General features: G+C 44.8%; 1 protein-coding gene across 21 annotated transcripts in view; it reads left to right on the top strand.

Annotated features, from left to right (window-relative positions):
• Positions 1 to 17500, top strand: part of cacna1ab (calcium channel, voltage-dependent, P/Q type, alpha 1A subunit, b) — a 182400-nt gene that overhangs the window by 130176 nt on the left and 34724 nt on the right. For 16 of the 21 annotated variants that reach the window (XM_037534383.1, XM_037534387.1, XM_037534391.1 and 13 more), the window contains 5 exons: positions 777 to 842; positions 1513 to 1610; positions 2653 to 2803; positions 4013 to 4140; positions 11278 to 11374. In XM_037534383.1, coding sequence (XP_037390280.1) covers positions 777 to 842; positions 1513 to 1610; positions 2653 to 2803; positions 4013 to 4140; positions 11278 to 11374 — 540 coding nt within the window. Of the gene's footprint in view, positions 1 to 776; positions 843 to 1512; positions 1611 to 2652; positions 2804 to 4012; positions 4141 to 11277; positions 11375 to 16622; positions 16720 to 17500 lie in introns of all 21 variants that reach the window. The other 5 variants (XM_037534374.1, XM_037534393.1, XM_037534382.1 and 2 more) reach the window with 1 other exon arrangement.

Below are 17500 nucleotides of genomic sequence, written 5' to 3'. Positions count from 1 at the left end.
CCTCGCCTGAGGCAGCCGGCCGAGTGAGGAGCACTGCAGGTGGAGCACAATAAGACACAGCTAGTCTCCTTGCTAGGCTCGTGGCTAACGGTTAACCCCCAAGAGACTGGCTTCTCTTTCTCTCTTTCTACTCATCAACTCATTACAGTCTGACGCTCCATTGACTATAAACTAGACTAACTGACCTCAGACTGCAGCTCAGTGCGAGAGGTGAATCAGTGACACCAAGTGAATATTTATTCCATAAAATTTATATAAAAAGAACATAAAATAAGTTTGAGCTTGACGTTTATTAGCGAAGCTGCGCTTAGCACTGTACCTACTACAAACAGCATTGTGTCCCCACTAAGTGTTAAATATAAACACCCCACAACACACACACACACACTCACTCTTACGTGTACAGTCTTTCTCACACCACAGTTTGGTTGGTGTGTAAATGGAGTTGTGTCCTCATGAAGAGAAATATACAAAGCCACGCACACACAGAACAGCTTCAGTCCCCACAACGTCTTTTGTCCCCATGAGGTAGGAATTAGGAAGATTACAAACATGGCAGGATTTCAATCCACACATCACCTTTTGTCTCCACAAGGTACAGGAGAAGAATACAAACCCTCCACACATACATATATATCAGAAGAATGTTTGTCCCCGCAGTGTCTTGTGTCCTCATGAGGTAAACGGGATAATGTCCCCATTAAGAGATGAGCAGCAAGCCATACACAGTCTCTCAGTGCAGCCAGTGTGTGTGAGGGGTTCTTCTTTCTCTGCAGGCTCTGCCGTACGTCTGCCTGCTGATCGCCATTCTCTTCTTCATCTACGCCATCATCGGCATGCAGGTAACACACACTCGCATGTACACACGCATACACACTCTAGGGGTTGCATACTTCTGATTTTTGTATGATGAAATTGAGTCGACGTCCACTTATCATCACACTCATCATTGATGGCGTCATAGATAAAACCACAGGAGCAGGAAGTGCTTAAAATCCAACTTTAAAAGTCTGTGATGAGGCGGAACTGCGCAGGTCAGTAGAGCATGACGTGCCCTTCCAACGAGCCCTGAGTCGCTCTGCTAGCCTTCAGATCACCAGGGATATGGACCACAGAATCTCACACATTTGTATCCGCACCCTGGGTGGCCTTGCCGAGACACCTGAAGGTCTGGAGAGCAAGAGAAATTTAGAGCGCCTCTCCAACAACACACGACTTTTTATTGTAGTCTCTGAGATCTCTGGTCTCTGAAGCTGTAAAAATCGGCAAAGAAATTTCAGAATAAAGCCAAACTCCACAGGTCAGCAGAGTGAATTAGTCAACAAGATTCAAGTGTCAAGCAGTAAAGTCGACTTGTCTCTGCAGTCCCTAATACACACACTTACACACACACACACACACACATTTACACATACACACACATTTACACACAGTAGGAGTTCATCTCTGTGGAATTCACTGAGTTCTTTGTGTAATGTCTTTGTTTGTGTGTGTGTGTGTGTGTGTGTGTAGCTCTTTGGGAACCTGGCGTTAATTGAGGAGGAAGATATCGCCATTAATGAACACAACAACTTCAGAACATTCATCATGGCGCTGATGCTGCTGTTCAGGTGGAACCTCCAATTCTCCATCTCTCTCTTTCTCTTTATTTCCAGGATTGTGGTCATCGGTAAAAGTTAGCAGTGTGGCCTGTAATCATAAACGTTAATGAAAATAATTTTAAAAATGAAAAATGAAACATTTATTGCACTGCAACAAGAAAGAAAAATGAAAAGTGTGGAAAAGTTCGTCATCACTCATCAGAAGGAAAAACCATTTGGAATTACATCCTGATTTCTGACTAATTATTCACCGTGATGCTAAAACTGAGATCGAAAACTCAAAGAAAGTAAAATAAGAATAAAAATGAAATTTTAAAGGGAACCTGTGATGCTCGTTTCATTCATAGAGCAGATTTACAGCTTCAGCGTTTCAAAAACACCTCATCCTGTTCATATGAGTCCGAATCGCTCTGTTAGAGCTCCTGTGTCATTAGGCCCCGCCTCCCGATGAGCCCAGTGTGCTCTGATTGGTCAGCCTCCAGAGAGGTTTCCCCCTTCAGGTTCTGCCCCTGTCCTTCAGTCTGCAGACAGACCTGAGCAGTTGTGAACTCCATTGTGGCTGTTTCCCCAGCAGCGTCGGTTCTGCCAGAGCAGATCCTGAAAGCCCGGTCAGCGTTTTCTCCACACGCTACAGCACTGACCACACTCTTCCTCCTCCAGTAGCCGCTGTGTCAGGGGGCAGAGCTTGCTGGTAGGCTGGCAGTGAGGACCGTGTTAAGAGATGATGTCATCCTGTAACAAAGGAAAAGGGCTGGAATTCCAAACAGGTGTTTCAGGCAGTGGAGAAAAGTGGGTTCTCTGGGAGAGAGGTTCTCCCTCTGGAGGGAACACTGAGCTTTGGGACTCTGCAGAACGTTTACATGAACAAAGGAAAGGAAAGGGAAAAGCCGGAAAAGCATTACAGGCTCCTTTAAAAACATATTAAACACTGTTTTCCTGACTCTAGAATACATCGTTGGAGGCTGCTTAGATTTCAATTTGAATACAAATATGTTTGTGTGTGTGTGTGTGTGTGTGTGTGTGTGTGTGTGTGTGTGTGTGTGTGAGACAGGAGTGCTACAGGTGAAGCGTGGCATGATATAATGTTGGCATGTTTGGGCGGGAAGCCGTGTGACCCCGCCTCTGGAAATGAAGCGGAGGAATGCGGGAGTAACGTTGCCTATGCTTACTTTGTCTCCTTCATCTTCCTCTGCTCGTTCTTGGTGAGGAAAACTCTTCTTCACTTCACAAAAACAACATGTTTAATGCTTTACTGTAACACTTTCTTGTAAATATAAGCTCATTTTGAAACTGATGCCTGTGATATGTTCCAAAAAAGTTGAGACAGAAGCGATTGAACACTAGGAACACTAGGAGTCCTTTATGGGTGAGGGTGGGTCGATACTCACTACTTGGCTAAAAATGCATCTAACGGAATTACATTCCTCAGTTGAGGGTTTGATCCATTTAGACCCTCCACAGTCAATAATATCATCAAAAGACGATGAAAATCTCTGTGCGTAAAGGAAAAGGCTGAAAATCAGTTGTGGTTGACCCTCAGAGAGCCACTGCATTAACAACAAGATCAGACGTGGGCTTAGGCTGCGTTCACATTACCAGGCTGAAGTGGCACAAGTCTGATTCAGATCTGGAGTTTACAGGACTGTGTGGACGCAAATCTGGTCTGTAACACATCAATCCGACCTGAGCCACCTTCATATGTGGTCCTAGATCGGATACGTATCCGATTCGTGGCCATGTGACCTCAATGTGACCTCAGATCGGAGTTCATGTACCTGCGCCATCATTCAGCGTTACCATGGCAACAGCGCCGAACAGCCGTTAAAGCCTGTAAACGGTGGAAAAGCAGCTCATCTCACCTTTTCCTCCTCCGTCTGGCTCTAATAATGAAGCTGAGAGCTGATCAGAGTTAATGATCTTCTCAGCGAAGCTCGTTCTGCTCGTTAGTTTGTGCTGATGATGCAGTGATTCAGTCACGTGACGTCACTGAGTAGGAGGAGCTCATGAGGGTCAGTTCAGGAGCCGGTTCATCACATTAATGACGGATTAGAGTCTCTGACCTAAACGAGTCAGAACCGTCGATTCAGAGAGACCGGATCTGAGCAGATAATCGGATTTGAGCAGCGAGGCAGTAATGCCTTAGAAATATACTCCCAATATCCAACACCGCCGACTGCTCTGAGCTGCATGTGTTGTAGTCTGAGAAGTCAGTCCAGATCGTTAATGCAGAGGATGAAGGCTTTGTTAGTCTTTATTCTCATTCCTCAATATAATGTACAACATTCAAATATAGAGAGTGTATATTTACAAATAAAAGAGTACAGTTCATAATGTGGCTTTAAATCTTGTGCTTTTGTACGGTTTTCAATGTGTGTGTGTGTGTGTGTGTGTGTGTGTGTGTGTGTGTCTAGATGCTGAATCTGTTTGTTGCTGTTATCATGGATAATTTTGAGTACCTGACTCGGGACTCCTCCATTCTGGGTCCCCATCACCTGGACGAGTACGTGAGGATTTGGGCAGAGTATGACCCGGCAGCCTGGTGAGCGCACACACACACACACACACACACACACACACACACACACACACACACACAGATACACACAAACACACACACACACACACAGATACATACAAACACACAGATACACACACACACACACACACATACACACATATACATACACTCTCTCTCTCTCTCTCTCTCTCTCTCTCTCTCACACACACACACACTCTCACACACACACACACACATACACACAAACACACACACACAGATATACACAGATACACACAAACACACACACAGACACACACACAGATGTACACAGATACACACAAACACTCACACACACAGATGTACACAGATACACACAAACACACACACAGATACACACACAGACACACACAAACACACACAGACACACACACAGATATACACAGATACACACACACACACACACACAGATACACACACACACACTCGCACACACACACACACATATACACACAAACACACATACACAAACACACAGATGCACACACGCACACACAGACACACACGCATATAGACACACAACATTGTATCTGAACCCAAAACCTGGACACCCATCTTGTAAACACATGATGTTAAATATATTATCACACATTTAAAGCTAATTTTCCTCCTTATCCCAGATGTGGTCAGTCACCCAGGAAACGCGTGACATCTGCCGATTTGTGCTGCTGCTGTGTTCAGCTAAGGTTTCTGATTGTAGTTATTGGTTTATAAGCTTTCTTAACTTATTGATTCATTAATTAAGGAGCAAACGTCAGACACCAGACCTGCCCTGAGTGACTACATTTGGAGTGAAGGAGTGAAAATTGTGTACACGTTTCACTAAAACGTCCTGGAAGCTGTCACTCCTGCAGTCTCTCCTTCAGCTAGACTAGCTCCATTTGGAAAGTTAGGCGCAGCTTTCCTAAAGCAAAGGGCTTCAGAGTGGCGGCAGTCTGCTCTCTCGCTGACCCCTTCTGTGGGACATCACAAGCCCCAAGCGTCCTTCTCCCTGATGACACGCATCCTGATGTACATGCACTTGTTGTGCAGGTGCTTCGTTTTCCAGTGCCATGCCAGATCAACAAACGCGTGCTGACCTGTCCTCCTCCACTCAGTCTGGGATATACAGCTAATTATTTATTCACTTATTTTATTCATAGATAGGGACGGGGCAGATTAACGAGTTAAAGGTGCCATAGAATGCATTTATTTTGTATTTACAGTTTTCTCTCATGTCTGTATAGAAAGTATGTGTGAAAAATGTGATTCAGCCCCAGAAGGAAACGAGCAGTGTTCCCTTTTTAGGGAGCTGATGAATAATGTATTGGTGTTTTACAACAAGGCTTACGAAGAAGCAGCATGTCAAAATAGACACAGGCAGAAAACGAACCTTGGAGTAAATAAGCCGGTCCTCGTGTTGTTTGGTCAGCTATACTAGTTACTCTGAGCTTTCTAGTCGCTCGCGTTCGAGCTCGACAACAATACAAAGTGAATTGAAGTTATTAACTCGCTGTGAAGCTCTCGGTTTAAGACCTGCTTCAGCCATCAGCTTCAGTCTCACAGCAGGGCTGTTTGCAGGCTGCTGTTGGGGTTGTGGTGCTGAGCCAAGCTGCTCAATGCTGTCCGAGCTTTGAGAAGCTGTCCGGAGTGAAATGAGCAGAGAGCTCTGAGTCAAAGCTGCCGGGATCCTGTTAGAGATGCGGGAGCTGAAGTCGGCTTCATACACACATTTCCCATTCCACCTTAAATGGTGCCGCAGCGCCTGTGTAAGCTGTAACATTTAGGGTGGAACAATAATATCAGTTAAGAAGCCGGTGAATAGGAAGCCATTCAGCCTGGTTTAAAGGCAAACATCAGCCACATTAAAGGCCATCAGCCAGGCCTTCAGAGCCTGGAACATCACATAGGATTCTGCACATAGGATACCTCAGCGGCTGGTGGATGCATAAAACTGTGGCTGTAAATATTAATGAATGAAGACGGTTACATAACACTTTAGGATTTTGGGAATTGGCGCGTTTTACTGGCCTCTTTTGCAAATGCAAGATTTGTCTTTGAAGAAGGCGACAGCAGTGTTTGAGGTTCACTGGGGGTCAGTTCCACAGACTGAACTCCGTGGTCAACTAAGCCAGTGTAAATACAGTTTTCTATTCTATGGCACCTTCAACCCAACGACAAATTTGCCGTGCAGTGCAATGTAGTCAGTTAGAGGCCTGATGTTATTCATAAACAATTCAAATAAACAAAACATTTGCCGATGGTTAGGGTGAGGCTTAGATAAGCTAATATCTGTTTAGCAGAAGCTAAAAAAGAAAAAGAAGAGTTAGAAACAATATTACCGTTATTTTGCTGTAATATTGAATGTGTTTATATAGGTACACGGCTAATTATATAGGTAAATAATGAATTATATGCACATTTAAATGACTTTTTATTGATACATTTAGGCTTGTTTTAGTCCCAAAAAAGACAAAGACAAATTTTCAAGTTTAAAAAATAACAATTCAAACCCTAATCAAATGCATCCTTTTCTACTCAACTGAAAGCTTAGAATCTGCACTTTCCACAAGACTTTCCCACTTTCGTCAATAAGCTGATAAAATATAGTATAAACTTACAGTATGTCTCTTATCAGTGACCTCTGAAGGTTAAATAAACAGACTAAACGAGTGAGATGGAGAAACAAACAGATGCACTCTTAAAAAAACAGCTGAATGTCAAGGGCATAAAGAAAACCCTGTGCATGGCAAATTTCAGACCTGACAATGACTTAATTCTGCGGTTGTTGGGCTCAGGTGTGCATGGCTCCACAGGCTATAGCTCTGGCTTCAGTCCTGTCCCCCTACTGCATACACACCTCCACAAAATACACCTCCTGTATTTTGACTGGTTAACTCGCCTCCAGACGTTGCTGTATGCAGTTCTTTAAATTAAGTCATTGGCCTTGCCGAGTTGAGAGGTGTTTTCTTGTGCACGGTGAATACTGCTCCAGTGCCTGCCATCTCTCTCTCTCTGTCTCTACAGCGCTGAAGATCATCTGAAGGACAGTTGGTCCAGTTTTTCAGAGTTTAAAACCACCTGTAGTTGCTGTCGGAGTGTGCTGTGGGCTGGGAGTGAGGGAGTTTTGGTTGCAGAGGGATTCCTTGAATTTCAACCACACTCTCAACTGGACGTTTGTCACATTGTTATTTTTATAGTAGTTTGATTCTTTCATGTCCTAAATGTAGTTTAACCCTTATAGGTCAATGATGTCTTATGCAACATCAAAAGACATCATATATAAAATAATAAATATCCCAGGAACGTGACATTCTAGAGACTTTTATTCTGCCCAGATGGGTAGTGTTGCACCACCGACAAGTCAGGAACACAGCCTCCAATGGGTCGACAAGTCAGGAACACAGTCTCCAGTGGGTCAACAAGTCAGGAACAAGGCCTCCATTGGGTCAACAAGTCAGGAACACAGCCTCTGATGGGTCAACAAGTCAGGAACACAGCCTCCGATGGGTCGACAAGTCAGGAACACAGCCCCCGATGGGTCGACAAGTCAGGAACACAGCCTCCGATGGGTCGACAAGTCAGGAACACAGCCTCCGATGGGTCGACAAGTCAGGAACACAGCCTCCGATGGGTCGACAAGTCAGGAACACAGCCTCCGATGGGTCGACAAGTCAGGAACACAGCCTCCGATGGGTCGACAAGTCAGGAACACAGCCTCCGATGGGTCGACAAGTCAGGAACACAGCCTCCGATGGGTCGACAAGTCAGGAACACAGCCTCCGATGGGTCGACAAGTCAGGAACACAGCCTCTGATGGGTCGACAAGTCAGGAACACAGCCTCTGATGGGTCGACAAGTCAGGAACACAGCCTCTGATGGGTCGACAAGTCAGGAACACAGCCTCTGATGGGTCGACAAGTCAGGAACACAGCCTCTGATGGGTCGACAAGTCAGGAACACAGCCTCTGATGGGTCGACAAGTCAGGAACACAGCCTCTGATGGGTCGACAAGTCAGGAACACAGCCTCTGATGGGTCGACAAGTCAGGAACACAGCCTCTGATGGGTCGACAAGTCAGGAACACAGCCTCTGATGGGTCGACAAGTCAGGAACACAGCCTCTGATTGGTCGACAAGTCAAAGACTCTCTGACTGGTCAGCTCCACAGCCTCCATTTGGTTGACAAGTCAGGAGCACAGTCTCTGATTTCTCAGCAAATCAGGACCACACCATCTGATTGGTCAGCAAGTCAAGAACAGGGCCTCAGATTGGTAAACAAGTCAGGAGCACAACCTCTGATTGGCTGACAAGTCAGGAACCCAGCCTCGGATTGGTTGACAAGTCAGAAACACTGCCTTAAATTAGTGGTTGAGTCAGGAACACAGCCTCTAATTAGTCGACAACTCAGGATCATGGCTTCTAATTGGTCAAGAAGTCAGGAACACAGCCTCTTATTGGTGAACAGACACAAGGGGATGTGACAACATTGGAACCCTCATTAGAAGGCACATCACTGCCCTTCCAAGAAACAATGAATGTCTCTAGCATGCAGCGTTTATGAGATTTATTCTCTTATGTACGACATCACTTTACATCGTATACAAAATCATCAACCTGTAAGGCTTAATGGGCAAGCAACAGAACATGTTCTGATTGGTCAGAAGTGATGGAATTTTGTCTAAATCAGTAGTCCAAAAATCAGGTTGACCAGAAGTCTAAATCTAATAATCTATGATAGCAAAACACTTTTAAGCCATATGGTGCGTTTGAACTCGGGCACAGAGAATATATGAAGGGAAGGAAATGTAAAATTTCAGCTACATACATTAAACAAGTCCTGTAAAGTATTACCAAAATAATAAACTTTTAAATACCTAACTCCGTATAAAGAGGGATAGAGTTTCCCCCATGAACAAACAATAGTCAAACAAAAAGGTCCTGCTAATGAAGACAGAAGCCAAACATTACCCATTTACATGGGAGTCAGTGCTTTTGCAATCACAAAGAATTCATCCATGGTCGATAAACAGCTACATACAGAATTTTGTATTTACTTATTTTCCGCTGTTTATTTTGTGATTGTTCCGTGATTGCAGTTAAATGAAAATCAGTAGGTTACACTGATTATTTTACATTTACATTTACATTTACAGCATTTAGCAGACGCTCTTATCCAGAGCGACTTACAAGAAGTGCTTTGTCAATCTAGAGAAAGTATCTTTGCTAGTTATCAATAGCTTAGAGAAAAAGACAGTCCTGAGCTCAGATACTGCTAGAAACAAATGTCACTGCAGACACCAAGAGAAAAAGAACCAGAGTTGAGCGCAGAACTCTGTGCCATTCAATGCAATACAATAACAATAAGATACAATACAATAAATAAAATACGTGCAGCTTATAGTTCAATGCTCATTTAAGTGCTGTGTAAAGAGACGGTCTTCAGTCTGCGTTTGAAGACAGTGAGAGACTCTGCTGTTCAGACAGCCAGTGGGAGTTCATTCCCCCACCTGGGTGCCAGTACAGAGAACATTCTCCACGCTGGTCTTCCATGCACCTGGAAGGATGGCGGGTCAAGCCGAGCTGTACTCGAAGCTCGAAGGACTCGTGGTACAGTTCGAGATTTCACCATTGCCATCAAGTCGGTAGGGGCTGGTCCATTTTTGGCTTTGTAGGCCAGCGTTAGGGTTTAAATCTGATGCAGCTACAGGAAGCCAGTGAAGGGAGCGCAGCAGTGGGGTGACGTGGCTGAACTTAGGCAGATTGAAGACGAGCCGTGCTGCCGCATTTTGGATGAGTTGCAGAGGCTTGATGGTCTGCATGGGAAGACCTGCCAAGAGCGAGTTGCAGTAGTCAAGCCTTCAGATGACCAGAGACTGCACTAGCACCTGGGTGGCCTCTCGGGTGAGCAAGGGTCGGGTCCTCCGGATGTTGTACAGTAGATACCTGCATGACCGAGTCAGGTTCGCGATGTGAGTCGAGAACGATAACTGGCCATCCAGGGTCACACCAAGACTTCTTGCCTCTGCAGATGGAACAATCCGGAGTTCTCGAATGAGATAGCAAGATCATGATGAGGACCTGCAGTTGCAGGGATGAATATCAGCTCAGTCTTGCTGGGATTGAGCTTCAGGTGGTGAGCTGCCATCCATGTAGAGATGTCAGACAGGCATGTCATATTTGCTTGCATTTCAAACTCCAAAGCTGACTTCAGGCTTCGATCACTTGAAAGTTAACATATTAACCCTCTGGGATCCTTAAGCTCAACACGATGTTTCAATACCTGTCTGTGTCTCTTTGTGATGATCCAGTTCAGAAATCCAGTTCAATCACTTCCTGAAACCTTAGAGCCGCCCTTTCCATTCCATTATATCTCGAGATCCTACGAGACTCACATCTGGAGTTATGAGCCTGTGAAGAGGGGCTGGGATGTACGTCATCTGCCTCTCACCGTGTGGAGCTGCTGGATTCATGTGTCCGTCTACATTCTGTGTGAAACTGACCGACGGACACTCAGGAGATCACTAAGGACTGACCGTCACGCCGGATACCCTTCTTTCTTCATTCAGTCCACATCGGAGACTCGTGTGAAACGGCGTCAGAGAGTTTCCAGCTGCTGAAGCTGCTGCAGCGGGTTTGGAAAGTAGTGATGAAGATAACGGAGCGTTTAGATATGAAACATCCTGTTCTATGAAGAACCTTTAAAGGAGAGTTTAAGAAGATGTACAGAAATCGAGACCCCAGAGGGTTAAAAATGTTCCGAATTGGTCTTGAACTTTCATGCGATCAGAATGTGTCTAGAAGCTCCCTCTACAGTGTCCACTCCACAGCGAGCACAGGTGCAGGGTGGAAGATGACTCAAACTGTCCTTCAAATAATCTGGGTGGTTTGACTGGGTGGAGACAGGGGAGCAGCTATGAGAGCACCACTGGGGTTTGGTTTGGTGTGTGAATTCTCAATGGATGTGTGTGCTTTTTCTATTCTTGTTCTTTTTATTTTCTCTCCCTTTCCCTCTCTCTCTCTCTGTCTCTCTCGCTCGCTCTCTCTCTCTCTCTCTCGCTCTATCTCTCTCTCTCTCTCTCTCTATCTCTCTCTCTCTCTGTACCCCCTTCCCTCTAACCTCCCTGTGTTTTTCTTGCAGCGGGCGCATTCATTATAAGGATATGTACAGTTTATTGCGGGTTATCGACCCCCCACTGGGCTTAGGCAAGAAATGTCCTCATAGGGTGGCCTGCAAGGTTTGGACCCTCTAAACCAAAAAACCTCAGCACCTGCTCGCAGTGGAGACTGGAATGAATGTTGCTTTTCTTTTTTCCTTTTTCTTTATCTTCTCAGTTTGTTTTACTTCTCCTCCACGATTTTTCCGTTTCTCTCTCGATTCATTCTTAAAAGCTGTTTTTGTTTTGTTTTGATTTGTTTTTTTGTTTTCCCACACCATCTCTACATAAATGCATTCTGATATGAAAACGAGAATGTGCGGGACAATGCAGAAACCGCAAGGGAAAGCATGACATGCACTTGCCACAGAACTCTCGGTTTGCTCCGACTCACAAAACACACAGACTCCAAAGCCAGATGATTCACAGGCAAACCAAGCAAATGAGAACTTGTTTTGAAAAGGCTAAATTAAGCGGCCATCTCTGTGGTATGTTTTCTGCTTGCTGTGAGACGATGCCTGGGCAGCCTGGGGAACAAACGCAGCGTGCATTGTTCTGGTTTGGGCCAGCAGGGAGGGAGGGTGGGGGACAGAAACTGCATTGACGTGACTGCCATCCTACATCCGAATCAGAGCAGCGGGGCTTTTCCTGCCTGTCCGAAGCCTCGCTGCTTGTTCTATGCGACCGCTCACTGATCTCATAGAATGCTTTTCTTTTTTATTGTTTCTTAAAAAGTAGGACTACAACATAGTGATGCACTGAATGGAAGTTCTTGGCCGAAACTACAACCAAAACCAAAATTTAGGATACACATGGTGGAAACCTTGAACCAGTTTTGGTCTTTTTGGTCTCCCTACGCTTCCTGTAGTGTATTACAGTCTGTCAGAGCGACTGTGTGGATCATATGAACATTATAGAGCTTTTTAAATGAAACAGTAGAAGCCGTATCGCCCCCTACGCTTCCTGTAGTGTATTACAGTCTGTCAGAGCGACTGTGTGGATCATATCAACATTATAGAGCTTTTTAAATGGAACAGTAGAAGCCGTATCGCCCCCTACGCTTCCTGTAGTGTATTACAGTCTGTCAGAGCGACTGTGTGGATCATATGAACGTTATAGAGCTTTTTAAATGAAACAGTAGAAGCCATATCGCCCCCTACGCTTCCTGTAGTGTATTACAGTCTGTCAGAGCGACTGTGTGGATCATATGAACATTATAGAGCTTTTTAAATGAAACAGTAGAAGCCGTATCGCCCCCTATGCTTCCTGTAGTGTATTACAGTCTGTCAGAGCGACTGTGTGGATCATATGAACATTATAGAGCTTTTTAAATGAAACAGTAGAAGCCGTATCGCCCCCTACGCTTCCTGTAGTGTATTACAGTCTGTCAGAGCGACCGTGTGGATCATATGAACATTATAGAGCTTTTTAAATGAAACAGTAGAAGCCGTATCGCCCCCTACGCTTCCTGTAGTGTATTACAGTCTGTCAGAGCGACCGTGTGGATCATATGAACATTATAGAGCTTTTTAAATGAAACAGTAGAAGCCGTATCGCCCCCTACGCTTCCTGTAGTGTATTACAGTCTGTCAGAGCGACTGTGTGGATCATATGAACATTATAGAGCTTTTTAAATGAAACAGTAGAAGCCGTATCGCCCCCTACGCTTCCTGTAGTGTATTACAGTCTGTCAGAGCGACTGTGTGGATCATATGAACATTATAGAGCTTTTTAAATGAAACAGTAGAAGCCGTATCGCCCCCTATGCTTCCTGTAGTGTATTACAGTCTGTCAGAGCGACTGTGTGGATCATATGAACATTATAGAGCTTTTTAAATGAAACAGTAGAAGCCGTATCGCCCCCTACGCTTCCTGTAGTGTATTACAGTCTGTCAGAGCGACCGTGTGGATCATATGAACATTATAGAGCTTTTTAAATGAAACAGTAGAAGCCGTATCGCCCCCTACGCTTCCTGTAGTGTATTACAGTCTGTCAGAGCGACCGTGTGGATCATATGAACATTATAGAGCTTTTTAAATGAAACAGTAGAAGCCGTATCGCCCCCTACGCTTCCTGTAGTGTATTACAGTCTGTCAGAGCGACTGTGTGGATCATATGAACATTATAGAGCTTTTTAAATGAAACAGTAGAAGCCGTATCGCCCCCTACGCTTCCTGTAGTGTATTACAGTCTGTCAGAGCGACTGTGTGGATCATATGAACATTATAGAGCTTTTTAAATGAAACAGTAGAAGCCGTATCGCCCCCTACGCTTCCTGTAGTGTATTACAGTCTGTCAGAGCGACTGTGTGGATCATATGAACATTATAGAGCTTTTTAAATGAAACAGTAGAAGCCGTATCGCCCCCTATGCTTCCTGTAGTGTATTACAGTCTGTCAGAGCGACTGTGTGGATCATATGAACATTATAGAGCTTTTTAAATGAAACAGTAGAAGCCGTATCGCCCCCTACGCTTCCTGTAGTGTATTACAGTCTGTCAGAGCGACCGTGTGGATCATATGAACATTATAGAGCTTTTTAAATGAAACAGTAGAAGCCGTATCGCCCCCTACGCTTCCTGTAGTGTATTACAGTCTGTCAGAGCGACCGTGTGGATCATATGAACATTATAGAGCTTTTTAAATGAAACAGTAGAAGCCGTATCGCCCCCTACGCTTCCTGTAGTGTATTACAGTCTGTCAGAGCGACTGTGTGGATCATATGAACATTATAGAGCTTTTTAAATGAAACAGTAGAAGCCGTATCGCCCCCTACGCTTCCTGTAGTGTATTACAGTCTGTCAGGGGGACTGTGTGGATCATATGAACATTATACAGTTTTTTAAATGAAACAGTAGAAGCCGTATCGCCCCCTACGCTTCCTGTAGTGTATTACAGTCTGTCAGAGCGACTGTGTGGATCATATGAACATTATAGAGCTTTTTAAATGAAACAGTAGAAGCCGTATCGCCCCCTACGCTTCCTGTAGTGTATTACAGTCTGTCAGAGCGACTGTGTGGATCATATGAACATTATAGAGCTTTTTAAATGAAACAGTAGAAGCTGTATCGCCCCCTACGCTTCCTGTAGTGTATTACAGTCTGTCAGAGCGACTGTGTGGATCATATGAACATTATAGAGCTTTTTAAATGAAACAGTAGAAGCCGTATCGCCCCCTACGCTTCCTGTAGTGTATTACAGTCTGTCAGAGCGACTGTGTGGATCATATGAACATTATAGAGCTTTTTAAATGAAACAGTAGAAGCCGTATCGCCCCCTACGCCTCCTGTAGTGTATTACAGTCTGTCAGAGCGACTGTGTGGATCATATGAACATTATAGAGCTTTTTAAATGAAACAGTAGAAGCCGTATCGCCCCCTACGCTTCCTGTAGTGTATTACAGTCTGTCAGAGCGACTGTGTGGATCATATGAACATTATAGAGCTTTTTAAATGAAACAGTAGAAGCCGTATCGCCCCCTACGCTTCCTGTAGTGTATTACAGTCTGTCAGAGCGACTGTGTGGATCATATGAACATTATAGAGCTTTTTAAATGAAACAGTAGAAGCCGTATCGCCCCCTATGCTTCCTGTAGTGTATTACAGTCTGTCAGAGCGACTGTGTGGATCATATGAACATTATAGAGCTTTTTAAATGAAACAGTAGAAGCCGTATCGCCCCCTACGCTTCCTGTAGTGTATTACAGTCTGTCAGTGACTGTGTGGATCATATGAGCATTATAGAGCTTTTTAAATGAAACAGTAGAAGCCGTATCGCCCCCTACGCTTCCTGTAGTGTATTACAGTCTGTCAGTGACTGTGTGGATCATATGAGCATTATAGAGCTTTTTAAATGAAACAGTAGAAGCCGTATCGCCCCCTACGCTTCCTGTAGTGTATTACAGTCTGTCAGAGCGACTGTGTGGATCATATGAACATTATAGAGCTTTTTAAATGAAACAGTAGAAGCCGTATCGCCCCCTACGCTTCCTGTAGTGTATTACAGTCTGTCAGAGCGACTGTGTGGATCATCTGAACATTATAGAGCTTTTTAAATGAAACAGTAGAAGCCGTATCGCCCCCTACGCTTCCTGTAGTGTATTACAGTCTGTCAGAGCGACTGTGTGGATCATATGAGCATTATAGAGCTTTTTAAATGAAACAGTAGAAGCCGTATCGCCCCCTACGCTTCCTGTAGTGTATTACAGTCTGTCAGAGCGACTGTGTGGATCATATGAACATTATAGAGCTTTTTAAATGAAACAGTAGAAGCCGTATCGCCCCCTACGCTTCCTGTAGTGTATTACAGTCTGTCAGAGCGACTGTGTAGATCATATGAACATTATAGAGCTTTTTAAATGAAACAGTAGAAGCCGTATCGCCCCCTACGCTTCCTGTAGTGTATTACAGTCTGTCAGAGCGACTGTGTGGATCATATGAACATTATAGAGCTTTTTAAATGAAACAGTAGAAGCCGTATCGCCCCCTACGCTTCCTGTAGTGTATTACAGTCTGTCAGAGCGACTGTGTGGATCATATGATCATTATAGAGCTTTTTAAATGAAACAGTAGAAGCCGTATCGCCCCCTACGCTTCCTGTAGTGTATTACAGTCTGTCAGAGCGACTGTGTGGATCATATGAGCATTATAGAGCTTTTTAAATGAAACAGTAGAAGCCGTATCGCCCCCTACGCTTCCTGTAGTGTATTACAGTCTGTCAGAGCGACTGTGTGGATCATATGAACATTATAGAGCTTTTTAAATGAAACAGTAGAAGCTGTATCGCCCCCTACGCTTCCTGTAGTGTATTACAGTCTGTCAGAGCGACTGTGTGGATCATCTGAACATTATAGAGCTTTTTAAATGAAACAGTAGAAGTCGTATCGCCCCCTAAGCTTCCTGTAGTGTATTACAGTGTCTTTTTCAGTCAGAACATTCTTTATTATTTTACCTGGAAATATTATTTTCGGCCAATAATTTCCAGCCAAACTTTCGGTGCATCCCTACTACAAATCCCAGCAACCCCTCCCTCCCAACCCCCCCACCCCCACCCCGTTAACCTAACCCACAGACCCAGCCAATACGGAGCATTCACCAATCTCTCCGACCCCCCCCCCCCCCCACCTCCCCCACCCCCTACCTCTGATCAAAGCAATAACCTCTGTGTCTTTTCTTTCTTTCTTTTCCCTTTGTTTTTCTTTTATATTATTTTTCTTTACTTTCCGTCCACACTCCCCCTGGTCTGACCCATCTGTGTCCTGCCCCATCTCCGTTTTTGCGTTTGTGTTTGTTTGTTTGTTGTTTTATTGTTTGTTTGTGGGGGTCTGCAGCGGCAGGATCAGTTTCAGTGATATGTATGAGATGCTGCGGCTCATGTGCCCGCCGCTGGGCCTGGGGAAGCGCTGCCCGGCGCGGGTGGCATACAAGGTTAGAGGGCAGCTGGGCATCCGGGCATCTCTCCGCTCATGCCCGTCAGAGCTGCCCGTTTCTCTCTGTTAGTGTTGGTGTTGGTGAGCTCCTGTATTTTGTGAAAGTTGGTGAAAGTGAAGTGTTAGCCAGCCCACCTGCACTCATACACGTACATCCACCGGAGAGCGAGAAGAGGGCAAGTCTTGTCAGTCCTTCTGCACCGTACGCGCTTCACCACGCACTCCAACACACATACAGCACCACGCGGTCGGCTCCTCAGACCCTTAGAAGTCCAGAGCCATTGTGGTCCCACGATGCAGCTGATCTGCGGTTATAAAATGACGCATTTCCATTCAGTTTGGGTGGATTTGAATGAGCATTTCTGCTCGTTTCACCACTGAAAAACCATAAAAACACGTAGGCTGTGGCCAAAATTTGAAACTGTCAGTGTCCAAAAAAATGGCTTTTATTTTTCTCCGTCTTTTGAACACAGGAACTGCTGCACTGTGTGGAAATCTCATCCCGAATGGACCAATAGAAATGCTCCAAATTAGCTTGGAATAAAATCTAGCCACTCATTTAATATTACTGCTATTAATATTAGTAGTATAATCACTCTGTAGGTAGTCTGACCAGAGGAGGACGGGTCCCCCCTGGTGAGCCTGGTTCCTCCCAAGGTTTCTCCCTCAGCTCTGAGGGAGGTTCTCCTGGCCACCGTCGCCCCCTGGCTTGCCCACCTGGGGGTTTTACAGTCCTGTTCCTGGAATTCTGTGAAGCTGCTTTGTGACATCATCAGTTG

This window comes from Pygocentrus nattereri, chromosome 25, assembly GCF_015220715.1.
Source record: "Pygocentrus nattereri isolate fPygNat1 chromosome 25, fPygNat1.pri, whole genome shotgun sequence".
NCBI classification, from domain to species: domain Eukaryota; kingdom Metazoa; phylum Chordata; class Actinopteri; order Characiformes; family Serrasalmidae; genus Pygocentrus; species Pygocentrus nattereri.
This window is presented reverse-complemented; position numbering and strand designations above follow the sequence as displayed.